The 25384-nt window shown below is 34.2% G+C and overlaps 1 protein-coding gene and 1 pseudogene across 1 annotated transcript; one reads left to right on the forward strand and one right to left on the reverse strand.

The window, feature by feature from the left end:
* Positions 1–14269, forward strand: part of LOC139864323 (uroporphyrinogen decarboxylase-like) — a 69414-nt pseudogene extending 55145 nt beyond the window's left edge.
* Positions 14270–15204: 935 nt separating this feature from the next.
* On the reverse strand, positions 15205–22688 carry LOC139864324 (uncharacterized). Its single transcript, XM_071852903.1, has 10 exons — positions 22682–22688; positions 21751–21791; positions 20366–21097; positions 19740–20176; positions 17502–19223; positions 16860–16971; positions 16583–16672; positions 16419–16484; positions 15917–16012; positions 15205–15402 (listed from the first exon to the last, which is right to left on the reverse strand). The coding sequence occupies exons 1-10, from the start codon at positions 22686–22688 to the stop codon at positions 15283–15285; spliced, it is 3423 nt and encodes a 1140-aa protein (XP_071709004.1). The 3' UTR covers positions 15205–15282.
* Between the last annotated feature and the right edge of the window lie 2696 nt (positions 22689–25384).

Genomic DNA, 25384 nt, shown 5'->3' on the forward strand with positions numbered 1-25384 from the left:
GCTCACACAATTTTGGAACCTTGCTTGTCGACGTTATTAAATAATAATATAATATATATATATAATTTTTAAGAATTGTTTATATATTATATTTTATTTATGTGCATAGTTGACTTGTAATTTTTGGTCCGTTGCGTCGGGCGTTGATAGTTGACTCATGTCCCGGTTCCGGATTTTCGAACGTCCTTGCGTACAATTTAATATCATGTACTTTGCATTTTGTAACTTGTACTCTTGTCATTTTGAGACGTTTCTCATCAATAAATTGAACCACTTGGATTGTATCTTGTACATTTGAGCTTTTTGGACGTTTTTGTCTTCAAATCTTCGTTTTCGCCTTTTGTCTTCGCACTTATTTATTTAAACAATTACAATGAAAATATAATATAATTACATATGAAAACCTATTATTTAGGAGGGATATTGCTATGAAATATATGTTCCTTTTTAGCCTTATCAAATATCCCCACACTTGAGCGTTGCTTGTCCTCAAGCAATACAGAAGTTGAAATAAAAACATACATGAATCACTTTTTTATTCATCACACTTTGTACATTAGTGATTTTGATATGGTGGTATAAACAATGATAGTAATGATAGAACCATGGTTAAAGGTGGGTGTGTCATCCACAGTTGCCTCGGGTTTAGTTCAACGACACTTGCAATCAAATAGCCGATTTACTTACGGTTTCCAAAGCAAAGTGCACATTTGAAAGGCGGTTTACAGTCCCACATGACTATGAAAATGTAGATCCTTAAGGAAATTGGATCTTTATGAAAACATTTGATCTTTGAAAATTCAATCTAGCTTTTACCCTAGATAAGTTTTCCGGAATAACCCTTCACCGGTGTTGCAAAATATTTTTGTGGGTTTTGTGGGTTTCAGATTTGAAAATTTTAGCTCAAAACTTATGGTTTTGTGTCACCCACTTGCTAACCTTGTATTAGGAAAGCAACACGTCCAGTATACTTGCTCCGTATATTACCTTTCGGTAAACTACCGTCCGGTTGTAAAGGAAAGCGATGAACAAGAAACTGTTAAGGCAATGTCTAATGACATGCATTTGATTATGGTCCACAAACGTGTCGGATGCTAGTACTATCCTTTGTAGGAGCAATAGTAAAGATCATCCTATAATTTTTTCGGTCTGGCACAAGGTCCTGTCTTCGACCATGCTATGCAACTACCGTTCTTACAGTTGACACCCGATTTGGTTCAGGTGACCTAGTGAATTCCAGGTGAATTCCTAGGATTTTATGTTCAATGGTAATGAACGCATTGAAAATAGGTTTTCAGAAAACAAATCGGTTTGTAATTTGATCAAAATATTTTCTCGTTCAAGCTCGAGTTTAGATATCATTGAATTCCATGAGTTTGAATTCTCAATCTTTAAGGTCAATCTCAAGGATTGAGTAATATCAGTCTTAGAAGCTGATTTTTAATCTTTAAGGAGATTATCCTTTCTGGAGGTCTGATTCATTAGTCTTATCAAGCTAATTTGCACGGTGCCCTCCCCATTTTACGAGACAGATCCTCTCATGGTTAGGATAAGTCTGACCACTTGGCGACCCTGTTTGATGCTGAGGTCCGTGGATTTCCTGCTGATTTTAGAGATGACTTTTAAAGATTTTTCGTCAACCTACAGCTGGTCTGGACGACAACTTCCCGATCTAAATCAAGAAGCGCGTGTCTTTTTCGAAAGACTTTACTTCCTTTTAATGATGGAATTGATTCATCGTGTAGATCCATCTTTTCTTTTCTTTCATCGGGTAAAATAGTTAATTTAGTCCAAAACAAAAGCACCTGCAATAAACTTTACAGAAACATGTGCTAGATAGTTTTTAATTGAATAACTAGGTACATTCTCCCTACACTTAGTTTCTTTCTTTGCCTTTTTATTCTCCTTTATTCCATTTTAAATGAATTCGAGCGTTTTAGGGTGTTTCTCAATTTATGTCCTTTCCGAGGTAACGATAATTTCGGTATTAACACCTAGTTTTCACCGTTCATAAATATATATAAACATGATTTTAAATTCATTTAGTTGAAATTTTTTCAAATTTTCATAAAATTTGGCAAATAAACCAAGTATAAACCCGAGAGAATTTATAACCCTTCGCCACACTTGAGATCATGCAATGCCCTCATTTGCATGAAATCAGACTCTAATTATAAATTCATGAGGGTGATTAGTGTAGAAAAGTGATTGAAAATACCCAGTTTGTAATTACAAAGCTCGTCGAATGATAGATGGCGCGCCTCATCGTTCATTCCTTCTTGTTTTATCACACATGTTTTTCTTCAAAAACGGTTGCTTTTCTGAACTGTTTGCTAATATTTGAAAATGCGTCTTTTACCCTTACTTATTATGCATGTTTATTTAACGAGTTATGCACTAACCCGAACCCCAAATTTAACGTTAAGTGGGGTTAGACTTCCCCACACTTAGCTTACGACATGTGAAGTCGGTAGAATAAGTTCCACGAATTAAAATAGTGAGCCACTTATTTACATCTTGGGTGGTATAAAATATATCAATGGGTTTAAAGTTTAGACCCACCCGAATATCACTACTTAATTCTTTTTTAAGTGTAGCTTTTAGTAAATGGATATGTCTCTTTTCTGGTTCTTGGTCAAATGGATCGATATACACCGACATACTTATTTCTATAGGGTGGACAATTCCTAATATTTCCTTCCTTTTATTCTCGTGATCAAAGTTTTCACCTCTATTACCCGATTGGGTGAAATCCGAGGTGTCATTATCTATTATAGCTCGTAGTTCATCTTCGGTAGATGACTCGTCTATTGAGAATATTGGGTTGGAAGGTTGTGTAATGGTGAAGTTCGGTTTGGCCTCGGGGGTAAAATTTTCAACGTTATCGTTTTCCCAAGAGTACCAATTTGTCACCCTTACTTCTTCTTCATCATCCATTGATGGATTGATGATTTCGTCGGTAGAGGCTAATGTGTCGATATGTTGTGAAATTGGTAAAACTAAATAAAAAGTATCATCGGGATAGTTGGTGATTTCGGAGCTCTCGAATTCATCAAAATTCGATGATATGAGATTTTCTTGCACAATACTCCTCAGATCAACAGGTGTGTAGTCTGATAGAGTTTCAGCTTGCCGGTTTACAAACTCTCTCATTTGTTCATTTTGAGCATTGAGTTCTTCGAGTTTGATTTTCATATTGTCTAAAAAATTTTCAGACACGTAATTTTCCTCGTCTACTGGTTGTTGAGTTTGGAAATATTCTTGGGAATAATCCCAATTTGAATTGTATTCTTCATAATCATTCCATTCAGGTTCCATGGGTGCATAATTTTCTATAGGAATGTAATAATAACATTCCCATGTCGAGTGATAATCTCCACATATTTTACAACCAGTTATTGTTTCGTCATTCGTGATCCAAGATTGACCGAACGAATTGTCATCAACACTCGGTTGTGAGTATTGATTTCGTATGTCGTAAAAAGTTTCCAAAATATCTTCGAGACTTTTCATAATGCGCTTATTACCAAATTTTAAATATCCTATTAGTTATAAATATAAAAATTATATAAGTTATCAAATTAATAGACTTTTCTGCTTTTGCCCACGTTTCGAATAGCCAATAGATGCAGCAGGGAGCCAGAACCCTTTAAATCGGAAGCTCACAACTCAGCCACTAACAAATTCAACTATTACTACAAAGCAGAAAATTTGGATGTCTATCAATTTAACCGCTTAAAATAATTTTTCATTTGGAATTATTAGAGAAGAAGTAGAGAAAATTTCTAAGTCCTAAAAACTAGCGTGTCGAGAAATAAGAAAGAAAAAAAATGCGCTTCGAAAAACGTCGAAAAATAAAAATAAGAAAGAAAAACGTCGAAACTTAAAAGTCTAAAAATTAAATCTAAAAAGTTACGCCTAAAGGTATTAAATCTTAAAGGAATTCTATATCCAAAACGGCAATAACTTAAAAGGCACTAAAATTTAAAACGGCGTCGTAAAATTCTAAAGCGCCTAAATCTTAATCTAAAGAAAAAGCACTTAAGGGATTTTATGGCAAAGCCTAAAAATCTAGAAAAAAAAATAAGCTACGGCAAAAACTAAAACTTAAAACTAGCTACGAACAATAAAAATACAAATATTATGCTAAAAACAAATAAAAATAAACAAAAAAATAAAAATAAACTTAAAGTTGTAAAAAGTACAATTTTTATAAAAATATTATTTTTATCTTTATTATTTTATAAAATTATTAATTTTTTATTTATAATAAAACTAATTAAAATACAAAATACAAATTAATTTAAAAACTAAAACTAAATATTAATAATAATAATTTAAATAGGGTTTATAAATAATAATAATTAATAATATTCCGTAATTAATGCGAAATAGGGTTTCTGGTCAGGCTGGTCAGGGCGGCTCCGCGAGTCGCGGTTCCACGTACCATCAAAACTCCGCAAGTCACGAAGGTTGAAAAACGTTTTTTTTTTAATTTTATATTATTTTTCTAAAATAATATATAAATATATTTATACAAAAATAAATTAAAAATATAGCGTTTCGCCGATTTCCCCGGCAGCGGCGCCAAAAACTTGATGTCGTAGCGTGGGGGTACGAAATAGTTTATATTTTACTAGGAAATACTATTAAATACGATACAATTTTACACAAGATATTTATTTATTTATAGAATTGATATACCTAAACCTTGCTACAACACTATAGGCAGTGTACCTAATCGTAGAGTAGTATAGTTTTTAGTAAGTCCGGTTCATTCCACAGGGAGACTGTTACACTATATTTTTATATAATTACATTTGTACAAAAAATATATAAATATATATATAATAATATATAAAAGGGGGTTTTACCGTTTAATGACCGGTTTGTCGATTTTATATTTTAAGCGAAGCGTAAAGTAAATGACGATATTTAACCAACAATATAAAATAAATAACAATAATTAAAATGACAATAAATAAAAGTACGAGGAAATATGAAATAAAATATATTATGCTTAATTAAACTTCCGTAATCATGATGTTTGACGTGTTGATTTTAGTTTTATGCCCATGGGTTAATTGTCCTTTGTCCTGGATTATTTAATATGTCCGTCTGGTTTTTGTCCATAACAGTCCATCGGTCATAAATTTAAAGTGCGAGTGTCCTCGTCAAATTATTCTTATACCCAAGTCAAATATTCCAACTAATTGGGGACTTAAACTGTAACAAGGTTTTAATACTTTGTTTAATAATTACACCAGGATATCGACTGCGTGTAACCCAAGGTTTTAATACTTTGTTATCAATTATGCCAAGTGTCCTTGTACATAATTTCACCCCTGTTTTAATAATTCCATAGACTATTAATCCATTCCCGTGTCCGGTTAAATGAACGATTATTCGTACATATAAATATCCCGCCCATCTTGTCCGATCGAGTGTATATGATTATTTATAGGTACGTTCAATTGTAAATCTTTATATTAAAATTAACAAACTATCATTTAGTTAAACAAATATAAAGCTCATTAATAGCCCATAGTCTAATTTACACAAGTGTCGTTCTTTTGTCCAAACCCCAATTATGGTACAAAGCCCAATTACCCCGTCTTTAATATTTAGTCCAACATCATGATTACTTTGGCTTAAATAAGCATAATAATAACTTAAGTACGAGACATTAATTTAAAAAGGAGAACATAGCTTACATTGATTATTTATCGCGTAGTGTTACACGGATAGAGCTCCAACTTTAAAACCAGTAAAATAACCTTTACATTAACCCAAACTAATCTAATATAAAACTAACCTATACTATATATATATATTTATTATTTATTACAGAGTATTATTATTATTTATTATATTTTTAAACTCGGCAGAATGCATGGCCTTTTATAGGCATTTCTGATTTTTGCAGCTCCGCGAGTCGTGGAGTTTTAAGCCTGCAAACTCCGCGAGTCGTGGAGTTTGAAAATCCAGCTCACACAATTTTGGAACCTTGCTTGTCGACGTTATTAAATAATAATATAATATATATATAATTTTTAAGAATTATTTATATATTATATTTTATTTATGTGCATAGTTGACTTGTAATTTTTGGTCCGTTGCATCGGGCGTTGATAGTTGACTCATGTCCCGGTTCCGGATTTTCGAACGTCCTTGTGTACAATTTAATATCATGTACTTTGCGTTTTGTAACTTGTACTCTTGTCATTTTGAGACGTTTCTCATCAATAAATTGAACCACTTGGATTGTATCTTGTACATTTGAGCTTTTTGGACGTTTTTGTCTTCAAATCTTCATTTTCGCCTTTTGTCTTCGCACTTATTTATTTAAACAATTACAATGAAAATATAATACAATTACATATGAAAACCTATTATTTAGGAGGGATATTGCTATGAAATATATGTTCCTTTTTAGCCTTATCACTAGGGTAGTACCTACCCGTTAAAGTTCATACTTAATAGCTTAGTACAGAAATTAATTACTACCATCCAAATAATACTCCACCATGGAAAATTATTGCATTTCACACTTCACTAATTTTTACATATGCTTATCTTACATCAAACATTAAGCAAACCACACTAGTAATATTATACAACACGTTATATGATCCCATGGTTTAAAACAACAGCGCATCATTTAACCCAAAACGTTTGTGTTCAAAAAAATCGCTTAACGCTTATCCTGACTGTCTCCCTGCGTTTTGGCTGAGGGGCCAAAGAACTGGATGTCGGGATAGAACTAATAGGAATAACGAGAATAGGGGTGGTAGTGTCTGGTGGAGTTGGTGCCACAACATCCTCACTAAACTCGGGATTTGGATTTTCCAATTCAGTAGCCTTACGTTTCTTTCCTCGTTCAAACTTGTCTTTCGTAATTTCCTGTATTTCTTCCTCCTCAGGATCACTTTCCGGTTCCTCTTCAATTGATTCATCCGGAAATTGTGAGTCTTCCCCAAAGGTGTCGTTTTCATCATCGGATAGGTTAATGACTGGAACATTATCTGAGGATTCTGGTTCGGAGTCGCTGAACGTGATAACAAATTTTGAACCAGACATCTATCACACAACAACTAGTACGTTAGTACCACATAATATTTACATATTAATTTTTAACCAACAAGGATAAGAAATAGTTTTCAAAATCAAACACGGTCAAAGTCCAGACTCACTAATGCATCCTAAGAAACTCGATACGACACACTAATGCAAATTTTCTGGTTCTCTAAGACCAATGCTCTGATACCACCTGAAGCGTCCCGTTCATATCGAATATAAATGTCACGTACTCATTGGTGTCATTGCGAGGTATTGACCTCTAAATGTGACATTTTTCAAAATCTGTATACGTTTTTATAATACAAACCATAACCTTTATTATAATCAAAGGTTCAAACAGCATAATAATGATTATCGTTTATCGATAATCTTAGTTTTACAAACTTTACATTTGATAATAACAATACGATTTCCAACATATTTCACATTACAAATCTTCCGATATGCAGTTTTATTTTTGACACAAATATGCATACTCCAAATCCTGCTTAAATTCGGCATAATGCAGCGGAAGCTTTTAATTATCACCTGAGAATAAACATGCTTAAAACGTCAATATAAAGTTGGTGAGATATAGGTTTAATGCTAGCAGCGTTATAAATATAGACCACAAGATTTAATATGCATAAACGTTTTAATAAAAATATTCTAAGTGGTTGAGCACTTGATAACCATACTTAACATTTAATCAACGTCGCATATTCCCTTTATTATGAAATCTCACTACACCGTACCAAGTGTAGTCACCGAAACAAAGTACTGTGCAACCGTTGAATACTGGTCGTCCAGTCCGGTTGGGGTTGTCAGGCCCGATAGATCTATCAACAGGATTCGCGTTTACAATACCTCATGTAAATAGTAGTTACCAAGTTACAGGGAAGTACGCCAGTGGTACAACTCAACGTAGAATATATATTTTTAATCACTTGTGTCCATAACGTAAATCATAAAATGCATGTATTCTCATCCTGAAATATTTAGAGTTTAAAAGTGGGACTATATACTCACTTTTGCCTTGAAGATATATAACACGACCTGGTCTCCGATAGATATCACGAACCTAACCATATATAATATATCAACATATTTTCTTTTCAAATAATCGTTACATGTATACTTATAATACTTTTAATATCTAATAGTCCGTAGTTAGCAGTCCGATGTTAGTAGTCCACAATTAGTTGTTCAATAAAATAAATAAAGACCACATCATATTCGTATTGATCGGAATTAATCTCGACACATGGTACCGTGTTGTCAAATGACGTGTTGCGTACATAAAGTACCGTGTTGTCAAATGACGTGTTGCGTACAATCATGAGGTCTTATAATTAATCCTCTCGTGTTGTTTACGGGTGGTACTGAAATATATAAAATCAAATCATAAGTAAATATATATAAAATATCATATTAATTAGCAAAGATATGATTAATTTAGTTTTACTCCAATTAATTTCGTAGCTAAACTAGCTTCGGATACCCAATTTTGTTTTAGCCGTAGTTTCTTCAATACAACTCCGTTTTTGTTGGTTCAACTTGCCACTTCCTTGGATCGAGCCATTATTTATGAATATGAATAGTAAATACCTTAGTTTGTATTCGAAATCACAGGTTATAGGTCAAACTTTGGTGAATCTTATGAAAGTGATCATTTCCGTCGTAAAAACAACATCTAGATGATCATTTTTACAAAAATACTTACACTTTGAGTTACACCATGAGATTTTTATATATTAACATATTCATAAGAAATATCATTTTTCCAGAATATAAACTTCCAATTCAAAGTTTAAGATGGTTTTTAGTTATCCAACCCAAAACAGCCCCCGGTTGCACTCCGACGACGTAAATTCAGTTTTAAGGTATTCTTTGTAAAATCAAGTTGTATCTTGTTAAGTTAGCATATCATTATGATATATTACAGGTCTTGAAGTGTTTTAAAAGTCAAGTTAGAAGGATCTATTTAGTTTGCGAACAAGTTTGAAATCATTCAAACTATGTTCTTGTTGTTATAATTTGTAACCCAAAATAAGATAGCTATATGAATATGAATCAAATAAGATTATGAATAAGGTTACTATCTCAAGTTACTTGGATAAAGCTACTGGAAAGGAAGTATAACTCTTGATCCTAAAGAGTGGTGAAGTTGGATTGAAAGATTGGAAGTAATATTGCAACTTCTTGATTCTAGGTTGTTTTTATGATGATTAAAGCTTGTAATTGAAGCTAAATGATGGGGAAAATGCTCGGAGATGATCAAGTATGAAGTTAGGAGTGTTTTGAGAGAGAAATGGGAGTGTAAGTATGAGAAAATGGAATGAAGAAATGGTGTTCATGCATAAAAACGTTTTTAGTTTATAAAGAAAGAAAAGATTCCTAATTTTATTTTCTTGCTAAATAATTCATGCTACTTGACAAATGGTTGGTTCCATATGTTCCTTAATCATTTAAGGCTGCTAAGGATGATAATTTATGTGTATATACCAATAGTATATACATCTAGAAGTTGCGTACAATACGGTTACATATACCCTAGGTATACGTGTAGAAATCTTGAGGAAACGGAACGAGAATTCAAATATAGCTATCTTTTGTAAATATACTTATATTGTTTTATGTATATAAGCCCTTTAAAAGTGATTAAATACATATTTATACGATACTTGTATAAGCATTATAAGTTATAGGTATATATGTCAAAGAACGTTACATATAGTTATCGTTTTGAAAACTTAAGTTAGTAGTCTCAAAGTATATTTATAACTCATTGTTATTAGTACACAATGATATGTTAAACCTTCCTTAGATCATGTTAAATATGTATAAATACGTATATGTACACAATCGTATAATTATCGTATGTTATATAGTTCGTGATATCATCGGTCAAATTGGACGATCAAACGTTGTGTAAAACTCTTTTCAAAAACACAAGACTCAACAATTTGGATTGCTTATCATGTTGGTAATATTTAATTTATGTAGATATTAATCTCGTATGTATAAAACGGTCGGAAAAATCCGGGTCGTTACAGTTATCCCACCTCTCATCGTGGTTATAAATGTTACGACCCTTCAACTTGACGTATTCTTCTCTCCCGACATGTTTTGTTTGATGAAAACATTTTTCCCTTCTCGTCTAATTACTCGCAACACTCAGACTCTTACCATTTCTTACATCAAAATATTCACTCCTTACACCATTCTGCTTTCTCGTACACCAATGAACAGCCCACTACTACTACACCTCACAGCCCACCACCCTCACCTATTTCTAGCGGCCCAGTCTCTGATATCTCACAGCCCACCAATAATAGTCCACCTCACACGCCTACCGGTCCACTACCAATTCCGAACCCATCCTCCACATCCACAAGCCCATTACAATCACCCCCATTATCACCTGTTAATACTAACTTATACCACCACCTATTTCGTCTACTCATAATGCACAACCTTCTATTGACTCACATTCCTCTCAACCAGACAATAACCATTCACATCTTAATTCTACTTCCACTATCGACCCAAATCAACCCACTCGTACCATCCAAACTCGTGCTATGTCCGGTATTCACAGGCCAAAAATTCCCTTTAACCTTTCCGCTATCTCTCCACCTTATCATATACCTCGAAATCCGGCAGAGGCTCTAAATGATCCTCACTGGAAGCGTGCCATGACAGATTAGTTTAATGCTTCATATTAAAAATGGGACTTGGGAACTAGTCCCTCGAACACCTAACATGCATATTATTAGTTCTATGTGGGTATTTAAACATAAATTTCGTGCTAACGGTTCTTTTGAGCGATATAAAGCTCGTTTGGTTAGTGATGGCAGGTCTCAGCAGGTTGGTATCGATTGCACGGAAACTTTCAGTCCGGTGGTGAAACCGGCAACGATTCGCTTTGTCTTATGTCTCGCTTTACAACACTCATGGCCGATTCACCAACTGGATGTTAAAAATGCATTTTTACACGGAAAACTTAGTGAAACGGTCTACATGCATCAACCGGCAGGTTTTCGAGATGTCACTTCTCCTACTCACGTATGTCACCTAAAGAAATTTTTATACGAACTTAAAAAGGCACCACGGGCTTGGTATCAACGTCTTGCCGCGTATGTGTCCCGACTTGGTTTTTGTCATAGTAAATGTGACCACTCTTTATTTATCTACAAGAATGGTAAAGATATTGCTTATCTTCTTCTCTATGTCGATGATATTATCTTAAACGCTTCGTCTACTAAACTTAAAGATTCAATCATGCGGCTTCTCGACTTGGAATTTTCTATGACTGATCTTCGCAAGCTTAGCTCATTTCTCGGTGTTGCTGTCACTCATACATCTCATGGTCTATTCCCCAACCAAACTAGCTATGCAACAGATATTTTATCTCGGGCTGACATGTTACATTGTAAACCTGCTAGAACACCAGTAGATACGAACTCCAAACTCGGTGCACATGCTGGAAAAATATATCACGATCCATCTTATTTTAGAAGCATGGCCGGTGCTTTGCAATATCTTACTTTTACGCGTCCCGATATTTCCTATGTTGTTCAACAAATATGCTTACACATGCATTCTCCACATGAGGGACACGTAGGTGCTTTGAAACGAATTTTACGATATATCAAAGGGACGATAGATCATGGTCTTCATTTAAATAAATCATCCAGCAACAATTTAATTTCTTACACCGACGCCGATTGGGCCGGGTGTCCCGACACTCGACGATCTACATCCGGTTATTGTGTATATTTGGGAAGTAATTTGATTTCTTGGTCGTCCAAATGACAACCTACGTTGTCCCGTTCAAGTGCCGAAGCCGAGTATCGGGGTGTTGTCAATGTTGTTTTCGAATCCTGCTGGTTACGCAATCTTCTTCTCGAGTTACATCACCCGATTCACAAGGATACAATCGTGTACTGTGATAATGTGAGTGCAATCTACTTATCAAGTAATCCTATACAACATCAACGGACCAAACACGTCGAACTTGATATTCACTTTGTTAGAGAACAAGTTGCTCGTGGTCACGTTCGTATCTTCCACGTGCCTTCTACTTACCAAGTTGCGGATATTTTCATCAAAGGCCAACCTTTTGCTCTATTTAATGTAATCGTACATGATGAATGAAACACACAGAATTATATCAACTATCAATTATATCAACTATCATATACAAACCAACGTTGCAATAAACACTGATTTAGAGTAATCGGTCAGGACCTTGGAGGGAGTAATTGGCATAATCGGATGTTGACTAAGTTTGACTAACCGATTAATCCCGTTGGCTGATTTTGATTAGTCGGTTCGGACCTCTCCAATAATTAAGTAATCCCCGAGTAATTCCGAATTTTACAACACTGATCCAAGCACTGTTGAAAATTGATTATCTACTTAATTTAGAAGAAATAAACACTTTTAAATATGTAAGTTGATATCTGATAATCAAATAAGCAAGACAATCACTCTAAACCGTGCAATCTCAAACGCCCCGTAGCTTCTCACGGTATGGTTATTTTGTAATATTAGAAGGCTTTCATACATACTATTTTAAGTTGTACTTAGCGTCTTTTAATGGTTTCATGTTGCAGAGTTATCAAATCCGATCCTATGTGAGAAGCATCCATCTTTTCGTGAAAGATCAGAGAATGTTGATCTTGTGGTGGAGATTTCTCTACAGCCATGGAAAGTATTCAAGCCCGACGGGGTAAGATTCATGCTGTAGTCTACTGTTAATCATGTTTTATGTTTAATATAAAGACAACAGTTTTTGTAAAATATGTTTGGTTGACTATGTTTTACAGGTTATCTTATTTTCAGACATACTTACACCTCTACCCGGAATGAACATAGCTTTTGACATTGTTTAAGGAAAAGGTCCCATCATATTCGATCCAATAACCTCTGCTGCTGATGTGGATAAAGTGAGGGAATTTACTCCTGAAGAGTGGGTCCCATATGTTGGGAAAGCTTTGACAATTTTAAGAAAAGAGGTATTTCTCACCTGTCGTTATTCAATCCTGACAGTTAGTTTATTTTTTTTATTAACAGCGATTGGGATCACCCGAGGGGACTAAACCACCTGTTGCGATCATCTCCCGTTTCGACTATGCCGAGGTTCTGTATGTTTGGGCAAAAAGGTGGTTCGGGTAAACTTTTGCCCATTTTTTCGTTTCATATAATAATATAGACACTGGGTGATATTATTCATGTCTTGTAATCAGGTAAATAATGAAGCTGCGGTTCTTGGTTTTGTTGGAGCGCCTTTTACTCTGGCATCTTATGTGGTTGAAGGTGGATCATCGAAGCACTTCTCCAAAATAAAGAGGCTAGCTTTTTCACAGCCTAAGGTAAATTTATACTAACATTGTCTATTAGTTCAGAATTTCATTGCGCATGTAGCATATTTTGTGCCATGCATGAGTTTAGAATCACACTGCAGATCCTTCGTAAGTATGAAACGTGTTTGCAAACTTTGTTTAGAAAGCTGTATATACGTGGAAATTGACACATTTATTGATAAACAAGTAGATTTGGGTTACAATTTCTCTCTAATAGGTCAAATGGAAACAATTAACCAGGCCAATCATGTTGAAAGTCACCTAATGTGTTCAAAATGCTTAAAACGTCCTAAATCAGTTTATAATCTCGCTGCAGGTTCTTCATGCATTGCTTCAAAAGTTCACAACCTCAATGGCCAAGTACATTCAATACCAAGCCGACAATGGTGCACACGCTGTCCAAATCTTCGACTCATGGGCAACTGAGCTTAGCCCAGCTGACTTCGAAGAATTCAGTCTTCCCTTACTTAAAGCAAATTGTGGACAAGGTAAAACAAACCACCCAAATCTCCCTTTGATACTTTATGCACGCGGGTCAGGTGGGTTGCTCGAGAGACTACCATTGACTGGGGTTGATGTGATGAGTTTGGATTGGACTGTGGATGTGGCTGAAGGCGGGAAACAATTAGGGACTGATATAGCAGTCCAGGGGAATGTGGACCCCGGTGTACTGTTCGGGTCAAAAGAATTTATCACTAATAGGATAAATGATACCGTGAATAAAGCGGGGAAAAGTACGCATATTGCATATTCTGAATCTTGGTCATGGCATTGTTGTAGGTACACCAGAGGAAAATGTTGCCCATTTTTTTGAGGTTGCTAAAGGAATTAGGTACTGAAAACAGAGTTTTTAGTGTAGAAAACTTGAATTTATTGTATCCATGCCTGTTATGACTGTTATACCTTAGTTTTGGTATGTCGTCGGAGTTATAATATTCGTCAGTTTTCAGTAGTTTTGAAGTTTACTGCCTATTTGTGATTATTTTTAAATTTTCCTGAGTTTTGCAAGGGTACCTCATTACAACACCATACATTTCAGATGTGATTTTCCTACTCCAGAAATCAAGAATCTTTAATAAGAAAAGGCTATATTACTCTTAATGAAAGCATCTTGAAAAAATTAATAAGTAATACACAAATAAATTATACTTATGATATCCCAATGCATCGTATTTACCACGAAGCGTTACAGGCTTTCCCACCAAAATTATGGGAGGTCTCAAGTTTGAAGTTCGATCATTTAGATTTAAAATAAACTAGAGTTCAATCCCCGGAGGCATGTTAAACTACAAGTTATTTACTTGTATAAAAGATATGTTATTAATGTTTTAATCTCTTATCAAATACTTGTCATCCTCAAAAATTTATAATGGACTTTATATGCTTAAATGGCAATCATGTCTCTTTAGAGGATAAATTTTATTTCATTTTCTTGTTTATTTCTTCTTTATTATCTTAGTTTTACTATATTTTCCTGTTTATTAGAAAATAATTAAACCTTAATATACCAAATATACCAACTGATGGCACCTAAGCTTACAGCTTACAGCCTACAGGAAACATGTAAATTACCACTCTTAACCAAAATCATGTAAATAGCATTCTGTCACCTTATATAACTTTAGAAAGGTACACTTGAGTTCGCGTACTAGCAAACAATAAACTGACCTAATGCAATGTGAAATTAGTCGCTAAAAAATAAAATTTATATCCCTAGACGCCTCCTAATTGCTTTAAGTTCTTCATGTGTCAAAAGACAAGATGTAATGAATACAACGTATAAATGAATTATAACTAACAGAACAAAAACCTTTGTTTTAGTAACCATTATTAATTTATATAACTAAAAAAACTACAAAACCTCAACTGCTTCTTTATCTTTGTTCTTCTTCGGCCGCCCAGTTTGCTTTGCATCTTTACCCATCAAAAACTTTAAAGCTTTCTCGAGGGTTATGTCATTTGGATTCGTGTTCTGCATTAACATTCAAATTTAAAGAAATAAAATTTCAGAGTATCCTATTACAACATGTTAACGCCATCAATTAGAGTAACATACAAGTAAAACAGATCACCTGATCGAAGTTGCCTGTTTACGTGTCTTTTGTGAAATTTATCAAATTACTCATCATTTGAGAATAAAGGTGGCAATATAAATCATTCACTTAAGTTGGGTAATGGATCCAGGTTTAAAAGAGCAAGATTGACATGCAAACATTGTTTATATAATAACTATATATTTCACAATAATTTTTCCAATTTTTTAATGGTGAAATTAAGTAGATTTTCGGGTTTGAAAATACATTTTGGGAATTTGGGCAATGTCACATATTGTGGAATGTTAAAAATCTTGGTGTCGTGTGGCCTTATGTAACAAGTTGCATGATTGTGAAAATTGTATTATACTGCGGACACAAATAAGGAAGTATTCTATATTGAGTGAATTCACAAAACAATAGTTATATGAGAACTTTAATGAGCAGATATACCTTTGGTACTGGCGCCTGTGTACGTCTATGTTTTACCGACAATCCATGTCTTGCGAGTTTCAGCACCACGGGTTGACCATCATCCGGATGTTTTCCCTTAATATAGGTTCAAAATAGAAAGTAAATATCAAGAGTATAGGTAGTGGATTGTATCAGGTTCGGGTCAAAATGGGTCACTTTGGTATGGGTCACTTTGTTACAAGCAGAACACTTTTTTACAGCACATTTGTGCTGTTTTAGTGACTTGTGTTGTATATTACAAAAGCCATATAATCTAAATAGTAATCTATTTTGCCTATTAAAACGACTTAATATTGTAGACACTCAAGAAAAAGGGCTTTTTGACCCATTTAACTTATTTCCTATTTTAGGGGATTGTCATTTTTACCACCCATCTCAACCATATAATGAGTTGAAATTGCCACTTCGAGTCAGAAATAGCAATATGAACTTGAATAAGAAAATGTGGATCTAAAACAACCATATATAGATAAGAACGTACCAGAGTAATAGGATAACGCAGTAACTGAAGAGCATCTTCCAAGGTAATCGAGCTAATATCTGAAATCTGTGTACACATTACAGTTAAACAAGACTCAATACAATATATTTATTGCATTTAAAAAAAATACAATATTTTCTTGAAAATAAATTAATTAGTAATACCTGGGAAACAGAAGCTCGCTTAGGCAAATGTCCCTTCTTGTCTTCACCAAGTTGCACATAGTGACCATATGGACCATCCTTCAATAAAATCTGTAGAGATATAAGACAAACCAACATTGAAGGGTCAGAAGTATTTAAAAAAATATATGTAACATAACCATTTAGTAAATATATATATATATATATATATATATATATATATATATATATATATATATATATATATATAAAGATAAATATACTGTCAAAAGACTAGTTTATGAGGGGACATATGAACCTTTTCGTTCGAGCCCGGATTCAGACCAAGAACAATTGGCTCCTCTACAGCCCGGCTGCTATCTGTGCTTGAATCATCATCATCATCACCATATAGGGTTTTAGCGATATACCTTTAAAACAAAAAATGTAAAAATGTTAACAATCAAGATCGAAAGTAAAGGTGGAAAATTCCACTATTTGATGAATCACTCGATTTAGGTTACATTTCATCTCTAATCACCGAAATTAAAAAAATTAAAAAATAAAAGAAAAGCTTAAAAGAATATGGATCAAAAGGGTCAAAGCGTTTACTCATCGCATCTAAAGAAAGGTAGTACAAAATTATTTCTATTGCTATATTTGACACACTAACGGTGTAAAAGAAAAATTACTTTAAGAGGACAAGTGTTCAAAGTCGACCTTAAAAAATCACCCATTTGACCCATTAACCAACCTATCCCAAGTCGTCCATTTAACCACCTTTTATTGAGAGTAGAATAGGTTCTTGATTCTCAAGGTTATCTACCAGCATAACTTCAGTAACTTTTAAAATTAGGTACAGAAAAAAAAAAAATTGTAATTTTTTTCACACAATCATTGAAAAAAGATTACTTTAATATAATTAAACACTGCGATATTATTTATAGAACTGAAGACTTACTTGCACTGAGGATGCTTATCACAACCAATGAAATAACCTTGACCGAATCGACTAACTTTAAAGTTCAAAGTACCCTCCTTACAACTCGGGCACGTTCTACTTTGGTCAGGAAGAGAAGCAAACAAAAAATCGCCAAAAGTTTTCTCCAACATCTTTTCGACTTGATGAATATGAACATTACCCGCCTTTTCACAATACTTACTAAATCTTGTCCAATAATCTCTAAGCAAACCTTTCCATTCAGTCAAACCACCCGAAACATTATCAAGTTCAGTCTCCATATCAGCTGTAAAACTATAATCAGTAACCTCTGAAAAATGATGAAACAGAAAAGCCGAAACCATTCGCCCACGGAACTCGGGATAAAGTGTTCGACTTTTTACCGTCACATAATTTCTATCTTTCAACACTTTAATTGTGGTTGCATATGTAGATGGTCTACCAATCCCTAACTCTTCCATTTTCTTTACCAACGAACCCTCTGAATAACGTGGCGGATGTTGCGTATGATGTTCTTTTAAATCTAAGTTCCCGAGACTCATTAAGTCCCCGAGTTTTAAATCATTAAGAGCCTCAAAAGACACATTATGCTCGTCTTCATTGTCTTCATCGTTTCGAATTATCTTACTCTCAACATCCTTGTATACAGCCTGGAAACCAAGAAAATCCTTTCGTGAACCCGTGGATCGAAAAATAACCGACCCGTTACCGTTTCCTATATCAACTTGTATCTGTTCGGTAACAGAAGGTTCCATTTGACATGAAATTGCACGGGCCCATATTAAAGTATACAACTTCAAGCTATCTTCATCAAGAATTCCAGAAAGCATCGAAGGAAGCCTTCTTATATCTGTAGGCCGAATAGCTTCATGTGCCTCTTGAGCGTTTTTCACTTTTTTAAAAAATTTGCGAGCGTTATTCGGGATGTAATTTTGCCCGTATCTATTCGTAACGAATGACCTAATTTCCTCAACAGCTGCATCAGACATATGTAACCCATCAGTTCTCATGTACGTAATCAACCCAGCTGAATTACCATCTGGCAATTTAACCCCCTCGTATAGCTTTTGTGCAAGTTTCATGGTGTATGATGACGGAAATTGTAGTTTACTTGCAGAATCTTGTTGAAGGGTAGATGTTATATATGGAGGTAATGACGTTTTCTTGTACTTCTTTTTACTCGACCCAATAATTTTAAACTCTAAAGATTTGACCATGTTCTCGATATCTTTAGCCTCCAAATGTGAAGAAATCGACATTTGGGTTAACTTTTTGGAATCATAATGTGTTAAGTGTGACAAGCAAGAAAATTTTTTCAAACCCTTTTCTTGTATAAATTCACCTTTGATTGTCCAATACTCTTGTGGTTTAAATTGATCAATTTCTGTTTCGCGATCACATATAAGAGCTAAAGCAACGGATTGGACCCGACCCGCGGACTGGCAACCGGGTAATTTTCTCCATAACAATGGAGAAATGTTGAATCCGATTAAATAATCTAGTGCACGCCGTGCAAGATAAGCATGGACCAAGTTATAATCAATGTCCCTTGGAGCTTGTAAGGCTTCTTTAATAGAGGCTTCAGTTATTTCATTAAATACAACTCGAGCTACGTTGATATTCTCAGGTAAAGCGTTTTGTTGTTGTAGCATCTCAATTATGTGCCATGCAATAGCCTCCCCCTCTCGATCGGGATCTGATGCAAGAATGAGATTTTCGGTCCTGAAAGACAATATATAATAAATTGGAAGAAATAAAAAAGACAGGTGACAAAAAAGTTAAACACAAAAGAAACAACCGAAAAATTAATGTCATGAAAAGATTTCAGAGATAGCAAATTTAGCAAATAGTAAAAGTGGCTTGATGGACGAGTTCGGTGACAATGCATGACACTATTGAATAATCCATAGTTACAACTGTAATAAAAAAAATAAACCAAAGACAAAATGTAAACTGAAGTATTGAACAAAAACATAAAAAAATGAGTCAATATACATCACTAGAATCTATGGTTCAGAGAAAAAGATGAGTCATAAAAAAGTCAACATTTTTTTTCTTTCTTTTTCTCTTTTTTCCCTTATGTTTTCATCATGGCACCAAAACATAAGAATTGAATAATATACATCATCACTAGAATCTAACACAAACCAAACCATTCATATGTTAATGAGTCAAAATTGATCTATAATGTATGCAAACAATAAATTCAAAAATTAGTAAAAGGTTAATATGTCATACTCAGTTAATGCGACTTTGATGCTTTTAAGATGGGTCCATGCAGCAGAAGGAACCTCCCAAACCATGCTGAAGTCATCCTCGGGCCGCACCGAACCTGACCGTGCAGCCAAGTCCCTTACATGACCATAACTAGGAAGAACTTCAAACATATCCCCAAGATACCCCTGAATTACTTTAGCCTTTGTAACAGACTCAACCACCACAACAGATTTACCAGAGGGAGGATATAAGGGCCTTATTGTCTTTTTACTCACACTTGTCTGCAACTTTGACTTTGAAGGCAACTCACTGACATTTGACTTTTCGAGTGCCACATCAGATTGCACTGATGGTTTGACCTGTGTTTTAGGTTTTCTCCTACGTTTGGTATTGATCGTCACTTTAGCTTGTTCCACTTGTACAGTCACATCAATAGGAGGTTTTCCATTTGAGCAGACCTGAAAAAAGTTGGCGTTCGTTAGCATCATTGTATAACAACTTGTAACTAAGGGTTGAAATTTTGACTCTATGAGAAAGTCAATTCAAGATATATTTTATCTTAAAGGGGTCAAACACGTAAACTGACAAAATAGCATCAAAAGAAAACGGGTCAAATATGTCAAACGGGTCAAATATGCTCCGCCAACCTCTAAAGCAGGAGTCGGCAACACACTATTGAATTGTTTGGACTTCTTCGGTTTAGAAGCTTTTTTGGAACTTTTTTGTGGGACCGGTTCCTCAGAAGTGGCAGCGGCCTTCTCGTTGACTTTTTCTACTTTAGGTTTCGGCTTTCTTCTCGCTTTAGTGTTCGGCAATTGACTTTTGTTGACTAAAATATTCGCTTCTTTCTTGCCATCTTCAACAGGCGAATCATTCAATGCAACTACATCATCCTTTATACTTGATTTAGCACACGTTCTCCCTTCAACTTCTAAAGGCTTTTTGTGAGTCAATTTGTTAGATTGTTTCCGATGTTTGTTAAAAGAAAGAAAGGATGCACTTTTCTTTCTTTTTTCTAAACCAGATGATCCAACGTTCTTGGGTACTACTGCTCTCGAAGCCTGAGAAAAATGCCTCGTAAAAAAAGCAACTTTATTTGGCGCACAGAATCCAAAGCTCCCATTTATTAGACCATGATTGATAGCATTCATCGGTTGAGTGCAATTTGGGGAATCACTTCTTAATAACGGTTGATAGGGGAATGGAGAATAAGAGCGATTAATGTGATTTCTAATATGTAAAAATCTTTTTTGAGGCTTCAAGCAAGAAGCTTTAATTCGGCTGCTGTTGAAAATGCAAGATACTGTAACCCTTCTCAGATCACCTTCAAATAGTCTCTCAAATGTACAAGTGCCTGAGAAACTATGCAATGCCCTGCTCTAAACATCGAAATATGTGACAAATTAGGTATAATGAAATGACATATAAATTCCCAAAATAACATAATACGTAGTACTAAAAGCGCAGTTGCTAAGAGTTGGGGTAACAGGAATCTAATTATTATTTATTTGTCATATCAATAGCATGCATAATGTCCATATTTTTAGTGAATACCCATTATACGGGTAGGTATACCGTATATACTTACCCGTATACATTCTCTTCTTGCAGATATTAAAACAAACTAATAAACAAATGCAGCAGCACATGACAGAAAAAGAAAACAGAAAAATCACCATGATCACCTTAAAAGATGAAGTGGTAAAAGAATTGTTAAAGCAATATTAACAGCCTAAAGAGGTGAAAGTGGTTTTTTTTAATTGTAGGTGAACAAACGTTTCTGAAACTTTAAGAAAATTTTGGTTAAATCATTTGACAACATGTATCACGAACCAAAACTTAACTCCGTATCAACAAAATCTTAATGAAAATGAAGATAAACTTGTTCACAACACAACTCATAATGTAAACTGCAATTATAGTTCACTAAAAGACCTAACTTTTTTGCATAGATTTTCACTATCCTCTTCATTCGCTTCTCGAAACAGATTCTTTTAAAATAAAAGAAAAAAGCTAATGACTGAGGACTCACCATTGCTGTTGCAGAGTCATAAATCAAGAATGCTGATTTATCTGTAAATAAAATTCAATTAATCAAAATATATAGCTACATGTTATATTGAATTAACAGTATGAGAATAGTTTTTTAAATTCTCAAACTTTGAAAGGATAATGCATATGCATATTATCGACAAAAAAAAAAAAGAGAACACTAACAATAAAAATTACATACTTGAAATACGGAGAAAAAAACAAAATTATTTCGTCAGATATCATGTTATGAATATATAATACGGAGTATATAATTACTTGTAAATACATGAATGAATACTAATTTGATTCTAATTGAAATGGATATAAATGTGTGTACAGCATAAAACAGTACATAGTTGTAACTTAGGGTTTAAGGTGTGGTCAAACGAATAGGTATAGAACAAAATATGCTTACTGAAAGAGGTGTAGACGCAAAGACGGCGTCGTTCAGGCGAGCGTCGGCGGTGGCCAGGACAAGAGCCGGTCGGTTGCAGAAGAGGTTATAGAGTGGAAAAGGCGCTAAGGTGTGTGGGCTTAGACGGTGTTCATTTGGGCCATGGTCCATGGGCTGTCGTTCAAGTAACTTGGGCTTTTCAATCGGTGGATATTAAATTGTTTGTTTTTATTTTGTATAGCTAGTGTTTTTCTAGAACTCTAATGCATTCTCGAGTTTTTTTTATAACAGAAAGGAAAGGAAACAGAAAGATTAAAAATTATTAGTGATTCTCGAGTTTTAATTTTAAGAGGAAAGGAGAAGAAATGAGAGGATTGGAAAGGATAGTATAGTTATATTTTGTTAACAGCACTCTCCGCCCATATTTGGACGGATTAGGAAGGATAGTAAAACACTATCATCTCCTTTATTTTCCACTCCTTTCTGCCGAGAAAAAACTCGAGAAGTTAAACCTCGAATGAAAACAAACAATTACCTGTCATTTTTAAATAAGAAGATATATACTTGTGAGAATAGAGAAGACGCATTCGCCGTAAAACCTTTGTAGGAGGTTGCAGTGTAAGCGATGGTGGCAATTGTGAATAATAACACCGGCGACTTATTATGTTATTATCTTTTTTTTAATGGAGAAAAAAGATATATTAATAAACCAAAACAAAACAAGATAGGGAATATACAAATATAAAATAACAAAACCATACAGGCACTAATGACACCTAAACCTTACTCCAACATATATCCACAACTTTGACACTTTATCCACATTCTTGGTCATCTTATGTGACGACCCGGATTTTTCCTAGATATATATGAGATTCATATTTACATAAATAAATGTTTTCAACATGTTAAGCAATCAAACTTGTTAAGTCTTGAGTAATTGAAAAGGGTTTTATACAAACGTTTGACCACCCAGTTTGTCCGACGATTCACGAACATCATAACTTGTAATAATTATGTATTGGTGTATATACCCATCTATAATGTTCGTGAACAAAGTTTTTTCAAAAAACGAAAAAAAAAAAAAATTGCTTCCCCCGCTTCCCCCGCTTCCCCCCGATTGGTTACTTCCCTCTTATATATATAATATATATATAAGAGGGAAGTAACCAATCGGGGGGAAGCGGGGGAAGCAAAAAATTTTTTTTTCATTTTTTGAAAAAACTTTGTTCACGAACATTATAAATGGGATGAAAATATGAACATTTGATAAAGACACTTTGTGATAAATGTTTTTATTTTGGCGGGAAAACGCTCGAAGAAGTAATATATAACAATTATCGTGTTTTTCGAGCGTATGTTGAGGTTTTAGCTATTAGGGTTTAGATATTAGGGTTTATAGGGTTTAGATATTAGAGTTTAGAAATTTAGGGTTTAGGGTTTAGATTTAGGATTTAGATTGAGTTTTTAACACGAACGGTTTAGAGTTTAGGGTTTAGGGTTTAGAGTTTGGTGTTTTGGGTTTATGGAATAAACCCAAAACACCAAACCCTAAACCCTAAACTCTAAATCGGGCTAAATTTTACTTCACAAAACATGAAGAAAAAAAGCGTTCATATTCTTCACGAACAATATTATCTTGAATGTTATTTTTGTCGATCGTTTTCCCGCCTAAATAATAACATTCATCACGAAGTGTCTTTTCTAAATGTTCATATTTTCGTGTGATCTTGATGCCGGAAAAAAAAACCCAAAAAAAAAAACAAAAAAAATTTTTTGCTTCCCACCGCTTCCCCCCGATTGGTTACTTCCCCATTGATCATGCCCCTATATATATATATATATATATATATATATATATATATATATATATATATATATATATATATATATATATAGGGGGAGATCAAGGGATAAGCACCAAATTGGGGATAAGGGGATAAGTGAATCCTGGCCGCAGATCTAATCTGACTAAAAAATAACGTGGAAGGTGTGACGATCGCTCCAAATCCATATGGACGAACACGTCATTCATTGATTTCATTGCGAGGTATTTGACCTCTATGTGATACGTTTTGTAACATTGCATTCGTTTGAAAAGGTATTTCATAAATGAATATATAAATTCCAGGTTTTTTTACATCTGATGATTCCTACGTATAGACAATCACCATTTAAATGGTTTACAATAATACATCTGTTGACAATACAGTCAAAATAAGATACATGGTAATGGTTTGATGAATGCAAGTTTCTTGTATATAGCATGTATGACTCCAAGCACATAACTTGTATCACGTATGAGTAAACAGCGGAAGACTTCTAGAAACCTGAGAATAAACATGCTTCAAGTGTCAACACAAAGGTTGGTGAGTTCATAGTTTTAATATTAAACATAATCCGTATATCAATGTGGATTACAAAAGTTCAGTTGTTTTATCCAAAACGTTTATCAGGTTTGTGAGTTAATGTTTCACATCATCTGTATATAAAAGTAAACCATAATGTTCCAGTTGTTTCATCCGAAATGTTTATTAATAGGTTTTACATAAAAGGTGGACCACAAGATTTCAGTTGTTTCATCCAGAAACGTTTATCAATCAGTTCTACAAAGTTGAGCACCCTGGTAACCAAGCCTTAACGTTTATAATAAGTACCCCTCGTTTAACATGCAACCAACATGTACAATACACGCAATCCAACGTGTACTAACTTCAAATAGCATACGTCTGTTTTATAGTTCAGGCTAGAGTTTCTTTCTATACCTGGAACAGACGGGGATGTCAAGCCCTATGGATCCATATACAATTATTCGCGCCCACCAGTCCATATCCTATGTACTGGCAGCTACTAGTTACCAAAGCTAAGGGATTTTTGGTTTAACTCAGTGTAGAATTTAGTATGTACTTGTGTCTTATCGCGTTTAAAATAAATTGCATATATTCTCAGCCCAAAAATATTTAAAGTATTTAAAAAGGGATCTATAACTCACTGTTTAATATTGATATACAATATTGCAGGAAAGCATGTAGATGCATCGGAGATGATAAACACGAGGTTTGATTCCCAAAAATACCCCCGAAAATTACCCATAACCTTCTTGGCAATAACCCATAATTTCCTTAGCTCTAGCTTGCTCGAAAACTTGTTTTGAAAATTATTTGGACAGCACTCCGTCGTAATATTTTATGTACATTATTATTTTTGTATCGCAAAAATAATAACACTAATAATAAAA

The sequence above is a fragment of the Rutidosis leptorrhynchoides genome, chromosome 8 (assembly GCF_046630445.1).
Source record: "Rutidosis leptorrhynchoides isolate AG116_Rl617_1_P2 chromosome 8, CSIRO_AGI_Rlap_v1, whole genome shotgun sequence".
Classification (NCBI taxonomy): Eukaryota; Viridiplantae; Streptophyta; class Magnoliopsida; order Asterales; family Asteraceae; genus Rutidosis; species Rutidosis leptorrhynchoides.

Excerpts from the sequence above, each read along its gene's own strand:
- LOC139864324 (XM_071852903.1), bottom strand. Across the intron at positions 16,972-17,501 it reads GATAAGCATCCTCAGTGCAA|GTATATCGCTAAAACCCTAT; the intron begins GTAAGTCTTCAG and ends TTTGTTTTAAAG. Across the intron at positions 16,673-16,859 it reads ATCCGGGCTCGAACGAAAAG|ATTTTATTGAAGGATGGTCC; the intron begins GTTCATATGTCC and ends ATATCTCTACAG.